The 10,000-nt window shown below is 34.3% G+C and overlaps 1 protein-coding gene across 1 annotated transcript in view; it reads right to left on the bottom strand.

Annotated features, from left to right (window-relative positions):
* The window catches only part of LOC137660042 (uncharacterized), an 8,126-nt gene extending 7,371 nt beyond the window's left edge, over positions 1 to 755 (bottom strand). Inside the window, exon 1 of the mRNA XM_068394768.1 lies at positions 456 to 755. Coding sequence (XP_068250869.1) covers positions 456 to 732 — 277 coding nt within the window. The 5' untranslated portion in view covers positions 733 to 755. The remainder of the gene's footprint in view (positions 1 to 455) is intronic.
* Between the last annotated feature and the right edge of the window lie 9,245 nt (positions 756 to 10,000).

Raw genomic sequence — 10,000 nt, 5'->3', positions numbered from 1 at the left:
TGTTATATTAATTTGTTATTTAGATTAAGACAATATATCTATTTCATATAATATAAGACAGTTAAATTGTATATATTTTATGTTACAAGGTGAAATTAAACAAATATATATATATATATATCGATATATATATATATATATATATATATATATATATATATATATATATATATATATATATATATATATATATATATATATATATATATGTATATATATATATTTAGATAGATAGATAGATAGATAGATAGGTATAGCTGTGTTTTCTGAAGCAGATACTGTACACATACGCATGGAAAGCTGGAAGAGAGAGAGAGAGAGAGAGAGAGAGAGAGAGAGAGAGAGAGAGAGAGAGAGAGAGAGAGAGAGAGAGAGAGAGAGAGAGGAGAGAGAGAGAGAGTTTTAATATTCATAGGCTATTAATGTCAATTGAGGCAAAGCATTCTTCATTTTACCATATCCACCATGTCCATGTCCTTTTCCATAGCCTCCATGGCCATGACCATGTCCTTTTCCATAGCCTCCATGCCCATGGCCGTGTCCTTTGCCATAACCACCGTGTCCATGACCATGTCCTTTACCATATCCTCCATGACCATGGCCATGTCCTTTTCCATAGCCTCCATGGCCGTGTCCCTTTCCATATCCACCATGTCCGTGGCCGTGCCCTTTTCCGTATCCGCCATGGCCATGCCCTTTGCCGTAACCTGGATCTGGGTCAGCCATAACCATGGCCACCACGACCAGGACCAGGAGAGGTTAGTACAGCTACACGCTGCAAATGGAAATAAGAAAATTGATTAAGTAATTAATGAAAAAATTATTTGAAATGTAAATTTATACTAGACTATATGATAGAGACCGATAAATCTCAAATTAAAGAATTATAAGTATTGATAAATAGATGCACATACACAAGCACACACACAGTTATATATATACTCACTCACACACAAACACACACACACACACACACACAAACATATATATATATATATATATATATATATATATATATATATATATATATATATATATACATATATATGCAGTATATGTGTGTATGTCATTATATGTGTATATATATATATATATATATATATATTATATATATATATATATATATATATATATATAATATATATATATATATATATATATGTATATATATATACATATACTGTGTATATATATATATATATAAATATATATATATATATATATATATATATATATATATATACTGTATATATATAGCATATATAAAAGAATCACAGGGAAAATTAAAATATAAAGTAACTCATGACTAATTTCTTCTTACTTGAAGAAGAAGACGAAACTAGTCAGGACTTATTCTAGCTTTTCATTTTCCACTGTGGGGTCTTTTGCATCTGAGCATCACGTTTCCCTATGAATTTTGCACATACACACACACATATATTGATACTGTATGAACAGTATGTGCGTATATGTGTGTTTTGTGTGTGTCTCTCTGTGATGTCCAGAGCAGTTTTCCTATTACCATTGTGGAAAAGGCGACCTTTCGTTGAGAGATTTACAAAGGAAGTGAATACTGTCTCCTTCTTGCTCGGGCTTATATAGTAAATTCACAGCTCAGCGAAATGTTCAATGAAGTGAAAACAAAGGCCTTTGAGGCTATGGAGCCTTGGGACGGGGACGGGGGTTCTTTGGCGGGGGGGAGTATGAGATTTTGGAGAATTGTCTTTTTTCCTTTCTTTTTCATCTATTTATTGTGGACAAAAGTACACGTGGGGATAGAAAAAGTGTTGCGTAAAAAAACTTAAACTTGTTTTTTTTTTATCTTAAATCAAAACAATGGTCAGCTAATTACATATTTACGTTTGATTTCATCAACTAAGAAAAGTCTATTTAAGAAAAAAAAAAATATAAGATTAAATTTATTTCTTATTCAAGAAAAATTTATTTATATAATTAAAAAAGAATGTTTTCTGTCAAAGTTTTCCATTTGAGGAAAACTATTTCATCACAAGTACCAAATGTAAATATCAAATGTCCTTGATCAAGGATTTTTTTTCAGCAATTTAACAACTCTCTCTCTCTCTCTCTCTCTCTCTCTCTCTCTCTCTCTCTCTCTCTCCTCTCTCTCTCTCTCTCATCTCTCTCTCTCTCTCTCTCTCTCAAACAGGAGTTTTGGTCTTTAATTTTGGATTTCTTAACCTGATAACCTTAAACATAATTGCCAGTTCAAAATTAGGGTAATACAAAACTTAATGACCTCATCTGAGAAGGTTTTATTATACATCTCGTTTAATGATAGTAACTACTTTTTAAGTAATCCTCCTTTCATTGCGTACACTTAATAAGTACGGTACATCATGTCGCAATCAAATTTTGCTTTGCACTTAATATTGAAATCAACTCATCTCCAGAACCATTATAACCGATTGAAAAGTCTTGTGTAAGTTTTAAACGGAAATGGAGTTTGTATAGGGGAAAATGTTTTCTGAGCATTATGAGGATATAAATGCTTTGATGTAGTATCACTTCAATAATTAGTATGGCTGTTATTAAACTATTATATAGAATAACTTAATAATTACATTTTAAATAGTAAGTAAACAGTTACCCACATAATAAAGAATTATGATGTGGGATAACAGAAGGAAACAGAGAGAAACTTTACATTTCAACAAAGAATAAGTTCTTTGAATGGTTTTCTTATCATCTGAAACCTTTTATGAAAAGATTTTAGAGAAAATAAAAACCTCTACGTAGAATAAGCATTAGCAAAGCTCTAAGCCAGAGTAGAGAGAAATGCAACACTAGTTGTTACAACACCATCACTGATGGTAGATTCATTAGACCCAAGAACTTTAGTGAAATGGATCTTACAAGAAAACGACCTCCTCCCGCAAAATTCAAAGTGAAGTAAGACTCCTCCATTGCATAGGCAATACTTTTGAAAGCTTTTATATTATAGGTTGGAGTGATATCAGATGGCCTGAGTGAATTATAGTGAAGTAGCAGAATGTTTTGGAAGAGCAAATATGTTAAGAAGTTAATGTCGAATGGGCGATATCAATAAGTGATTCTGTCTCGATTGTAAGAAACTAAAAGTTGAATAGGGAGCTGAAACATTTTGATGTTCTCGGTAAAACATTAAAAAAAAATCCTTGGTTTTTTTTATATGACAAGAATGTATATTCAATAACGAATAAATGATTTTATGATTGTTAGCAATAAGAGAGATATTATTTACAATAAAAGGGATTCAGCCATAAGAGTATTGAGAAAATATAGCTGAGCATATATGAAATTGGGACTAAAAGATTAAAAAAGATAACCAAACGAAAGGACATAAGAATTTTAAGTCAGTCATTGGGTTTCCAAACCAAATTTCTCTTATAGAATACCAAATCTATTTACTGAAAGTTTGTTTGGTGGTTGAATTACATGAAATCATGAAATGAAAATATATAAATTTTAATTACCTTATTATAAACTTTACTAGAATTCAAGTAATAGGACAGTTTTTTTCCATAAAAAATATCTACTTGATTTTTCAAAGGAATTATTGTCATACAAAGAATATGAGAAAATATGGAAATCAAATTTCATGGGTTCAATGTGAATGATAATAATGAAACTGAATCTGATTGCTTGCAATAGTTCGCTAACTAATTACGCTGATTTATATATATATATATATAATATATATATATATATTATATATATATATATATATATATATATATATATCAGTATATATATGTATATATGTGTATGTATATATACATATACATATATATATATATATATATATATATATATATATATATATATATATAATATATATATATATATATATATATATATATATATATTATATATATATCTATATATCATCTCCTCCTATGTCTAATGACGCAAAGGGACTCGGTTAGATTTCACAAGTCGTCCCTATTTTGAGCTTTTAAATCAATACTTCTCCACTCGTTATCTCCTACTTCACGCTTCATAGTGGGAGGTATTCATAAAAATGAAGGATATCCTTGTAAGCATAAGGTAATCATTATGAATATGGAAAGATTTGCTCATACTTCTACCTTTTGCATCCTCTAAGCAGAAGTAAAAGGTTGACTCGTGTTTCGGGAGCGCTTAGTTACATGTTGGAACTTGTAAGATTTCATTTGTGCTGTCAAGATAAGAAAGAGTTTAGTATTTAATGCCCTGTTTTTACTTGTATTTAATTAAGTTTACGCATCAGAAAGAACACAGACGCCGCCGCGCCTTCCCCAAAGCCTTGCTGGCGACATCTATCCCCCCACCCCTTGCATTAGAAGTTCTTTGACCTCCTTTTAGCTCCCCCACCCCTTGCATTAGAAGTTCTTTTACCTCTTTTTAGCTCCTACACACCCCTTGCATTAGAAGTTCTTTGACCTCTTTTTAGCTCCCACACACCTTGCATTAGAAGTACTTTGACCTCTTTTTAGCTCCCCCACCCCTTGCATTAGAAGTTCTTTGACCTCTTTTTAGCTCCCCCACCCCTTGCATTAGAAGTTCTTTGACCTCTTTTTGGCTTCCCCACCCCGTTCTTTGACCTCATTTCAGCTCCCACACCCCTTGCATTAGAAGTTCTTTAACCTCTTTTTAGCTTCCCCACCCCGTTCTTTGACCTCTTTTCAGCTCCCACACCCCTTGCATTAGAAGTTCTTTGACCTCTTTTTAGCTCACACACACCTTGCATTAGAAGTTCTTTGACCTCTTTTTAGCTTCCCCACCCCTTGCATTAGAAGTTCTTTGACCTCTTTTTAGCTCACACACCCCTTGCATTAGAAGTTCTTTGACCTCTTTTTAGCTCACACACCCCTTGCATTAGAAGTTCTTTGACCTCTTTTTAGCTCCCCCACCCCTTGCATTAGAAGTACTTTGACCTCTTTTTAGCTCCCCCACCCCTTGCATTAGAAGTTCTTTGGCCTCTTTTTAGCACCCACACCCCTTGCATTAGAAGTTCTTTGACCTCTTTTCAGCTCCCACACCCCTTGCATTAGAAGTTCTTTGACCTCTTTTTAGCTTCCCCACCCCTTGCATTAGAAGTTCTTTGACCTCTTTTTAGCTTCCCCACCCCTTGCATTAGAAGTTCTTTGACCTCTTTTTAGCTTCCCCACCCCTTGCATTAGAAGTTCTTTGACCTCTTTTTAGCTTCCCCACCCCTTGCATTAGAAGTTCTTTGACCTCTTTTCAGCTCCCACACCCCATGCATTAGAAGTTCTTTGACCTCTTTTTAGCTCCCACACACCTTGCATTAGAAGTTCTTTGACCTCTTTTTAGCTCCCACACCCCTTGCATTAGAAGTTCTTTGACCACTTTTTAGCTCCCACACCCCTTGCATTAGAAGTTCTTTGACCTCTTTTTAGCTCCCACACCCCTTGCATTAGAAGTTCTTTGACCTCTTTTTAGCTACCACACCTCTAGCATTAGAAGTTCTTTGACCTCTTTTTAGCTCCCACACCTATAGCATTAGAAGTTCTTTGACCTCTTTTTAGCTCCCACACCTATAGCATTAGAAGTTTTTTGACTCCTTTTTAGCTCCCACACCTCTAGCATTAGAAGTTCTTTGATCTCTTTTTAGCTCCCACACCTCTAGCATTAGAAGTTCTTTGACCTCTTTTTAGCTCCCACACCTATAGCATTAAAGTTCTTTGACTTCTTTTTAGCTTCCACACCTCTAACATTAGAAGTTCTTTGACCTCTTTTAAGCTCCCACACCTCTGGTATTAGAAGTTCTTTGACCTCTTTTTAGCTCCCACACCTCTAGTATTAGAAGTTCTTTGACTTCTTTTTAGCTCCCACACCTCTAGCATTAGAAGTTTTTTTACCTCTTTTCAGCTCCCTTACCTCAAGCATTAGAAGTTCTTTGACCTCTCTCTATAGCTCCCACACCTCTAACATTAGAATTTCTTTGACCTATCTCTTTAGCTCCCACACTTCTAGCATTAGAAGTTCTTTGACATATATTTCTAGGTTCCATACTTCTAGCATTAGAGAGTCTTCGATTTATATTTTGAGGTGCCTGACTTCTAGCATTAGAGGCTCTCTATTTTTAGGTGTCTTACCTCTGGCATTAGAGGCTCCTCTTCGCTGGCCTCTCCTGTCTTCTAGTTTTCAAGATCTTCTTTCATTAGATTATCTGTTTCTTTCGAGATTTCATTGTCTCTTTTCCTCAGTTCGTCAGTGTCCTTCTAGATTTCAAAAGAGATTTCAGTGCTGCGAGTCCTCACTTCGCCAGATTCCTCAGGGAAATCGAAGGCATTTATTCTTTACCTATCTGGGCAATGAGTAAAGAGATGAATACTATCGATTTCTCCGCATACACTATCACGCCAAAGTAAATGACGAGCAACATGATATATTTACCAATGTTGTCTGGATATGTCCTTACTTCAATGGCAAATTTTGGGACAATCCTGTTGAAGAACAACACGTCACTCACCGTTCAGTTGAACCATTCTGCCTCCATCCTCATTCCCCGCAATCCGTTTTTGCACCGATACAAAGCCTCGTACTTGTTCCAAGAATCTCCTTTAATAAGACATCGTCGCAAAAGCCCAAGCAAAGTATCCTTCAAGGCGCATACATTATGATCTTCAAAGCTCAGCTGCCAACGGAAGATCCCGTGTCTTTCTATAGGTCGGGCGATATAAAACGAACGATCGGCAACTTCGGCAGCAACCAAAACCATCTGTAGTTGATGGTGTTCCGAAGATGTAACACATAATTCTTACCGGCAGCTTCCTATTCCGCTAGATCGCGATCTCTGTGAGTTAAGTGAAATCCTTCTCCCAGTCATCAATTTCCTCATTTCCTCTTACTCCTATTGACACGCAATTCCTTAGATAGATTTCGCCAGCTTACATAAAGATCATGTGAGGTGTTGCAGGCTAAGTTTGAAAAAATGAAGATCAGGTCTTCAAAAGTCATTTGAAGCTCGGGGAGGAGTTGTTCAGGACTGCTCCTGGAAATTTCAGTTCTGGAGTCATTCAGAAATCCATGTTAAGTATATGGCTATGTCCTTTGAAGACTTTTGGAAATTCGGGAAAGTTTTCTTCAGAAACCGTTCTGAGATTCCGTTCTGGAGGCATTCAGAATTCCATGCTAAGTCTATGGCTTTTTTTTCTGAAGCCATTTGGAAATCCAGGAAACTTTTCTTCCGATACCGGTCTGAGATTCCGTTCTGGAGGCATTCAGAATTCCATGCTAAGTCTATGGCTATTTCTTCTGAAGCCATTTGGAAATCCGAGAAGATTTTCTTCCGAATTCTTTTAGGACTCGCGAAAAATTCCATTCTTGTTTTATAACAACAACAACAACAACAACAATAATAATAATAATAATAATAATAATAATAATAATAATAATAATAATAATAATAATAATAATAATAAACTACGTGATTTGATTTATGGATTTGAGTTGAAAAGTTTTGAAGACGCTAAACTCTCAACTTTGCAGTTTGAAGGAAACTTTAGGATACCCGGACGAAGGGCGAAGGGTATTTGAGGTTTAAAGCAAACCTAATTGAAATAGTTGATTTCAGCTAAATTATTTCAGGTTTGGGATTTAGAACAATCTATTTCTGGTACGAATCGATATATATATATAGATATATATATATATATATATATATATATATATATATATATATATATATATATATATATATATATATATATATATATATATATATATATATATATATAGATTATATATGTGCATATACATGCATGTATATAAGCTTTTGCAGTATATGAATATTCTGTGTATATATGTATATTTATACGATGTATATATATACATATATATACACAGACATATATATATATACATACATATACATATATATAATATATACATACATATACATATATATAATATATATATATATATATATATATATATAAACTTTATTTATATATTATATGAATACAGTATATTTGCATGTACTGTACACACACACACACACACACACACACACATAAATATATATATATATATATACATACGTATATATATACTGTTTATACATACATACATCCCTAAATACAGCAGCCTTCGTATTCGCCCAACTGTTTATACATGCAAAAGCAAATGTAAAATGCATATCACCAAGTTATGGCTTAACTTTGATATTTCATCGAGATTCCAGGTGTGGACAAGATATCTGTCCGCTAGCCACTGTACATTTTGTTCTTCAAAACGGAATAACATCTTGAAATCACGATCAAGTGTGGGTAAACGGGGCATGCATTGTTTAATATGCCTCACATCCACAAAATCTGCCATCGTGCTGAGAATCGGACAGAACAACCTTTCTCTTCGAACTGCAGTCTGCTACTGACCAGACTCAGCTTTTTCGAAGCATATGCTCTTTATATGAAGTAAAGGGTCTTCTTTATGTATAACCATTTACTTTTATGGGATTATAAGAATAAGCTTTTGCTCTAAAAGTAGAAGCTTTTGCTTGAAATGTTTATGAGTACAAGTAGAAGGATTTCCTTCATATTTTGCAAGTATAAACATATCCTTTTCTCTATGAATACCTCCCAGTTTTCAGCCATGTATGTTTGGGCCTTCCAACTCTTCTAGTGCCTTGTGCACCCATTTAACTCCCAATATTCTTCTAAGGGCTTTGTTCTCAAATTTACTAAATCTGTTAGATATTGTTTCATTGTCATACCACAACTCATGTTCATACCTTAACGCCGATCGCACTAAACTGATATATAGCTTGTGATTTCGGGCGATATGATTTCCAAATTTTATTTAACCTAGTCATTGTCTGTTTTTTTTTTTAATCTTTCTTTAAACCTCAATTCTAAAGATCATGTATTAAAGATCATAGTTCCTGGACATTTAAGTGATTTCACCTCATTAATCATTTCTCCTTCCAATGATAATCTACCATTGAATATTCCGTTCTCGTCATCCATCTTTCTTCTATTTATCTCGAGCCTAACCTCCTGTGATATTTCATGCATCCTGGTAAGCAAGCTTTGCAAGTCCTGTGGTGTTCTGCTAAGGATAGCGTCATCACCATACACTATACTCAATTTTTTTAGTGAGGCGCATTTGCACTGACTCGCAGCGGTGCCCTTTTTGCCTCAAAATTTTCCTGCTGTCTGATTGGTTAGAATTATCTTGTCCAACCAATCAGCGATCAGGACATTTTTCCGAGCTAAAAGGGCACCCCTGCAAGTTGGTGCAAACCTGCCTCACTAAAAAGAATTGACTATAGGTCAGCTAATTTCCTATTACCAATCCAGTCCAATCGTTTTAAAACTATAGCCAACAATTCTATGCATTACAAAATCCATGAAAAGGATAAACAACATAGGTGACAGCACATTCCCATTGAGTACTGCACTGTTCCATGGGAATTCATTATATAGGACTCCATTAACATTAACTTTGCACCTGCTATGCTCATGAACAGACTTAATCAAATTTACATTTTTAAGAGAAACTCCATAGTAACGCAGGACTCTCTACAAAATTGGCAGGTGCACACTATCAAAGGTTTTTTCATAGTCCGCAAATGCCATCAAAAGTGGATTTCTGTATTGTACTCATTGTTGTACCATATATCTTAAAATTAAAGTTTGGTCAGTACAACTTCTATCTTTTCAAAATCCTGCCTCTTCACCTCTCAGGGTTTCATCAATCTTTCTCTCTAGTATCTTTGGAATGAGCATACTACATTTTTTCATGACTACTGACGTAAGTGTGTTGCCTTTGTAATTATTTCAATAAGTCAGGTCTCCTTTATTGTCATTTTCACCAACACTCCTAGCTCCCATTCATCAGGTTGAGCCTCTTCATGCCACGTTCTACCAAATATTCTTTTAAGTGTTCTGGGAGTCACTTCATTTTTGGCCAATATCATCTCAGCAGTTATTCCTTCATATTCATATGAAATATATATACAATATATATATATATATATATATATATATATGTG

Source organism: Palaemon carinicauda, chromosome 20 (genome assembly GCF_036898095.1).
Source record: "Palaemon carinicauda isolate YSFRI2023 chromosome 20, ASM3689809v2, whole genome shotgun sequence".
In the NCBI taxonomy this organism is placed as follows: Eukaryota; Metazoa; Arthropoda; class Malacostraca; order Decapoda; family Palaemonidae; genus Palaemon; species Palaemon carinicauda.
Note: the sequence above shows the minus strand (reverse complement) of the source record. Positions and strands in the feature narration are given on the sequence as shown.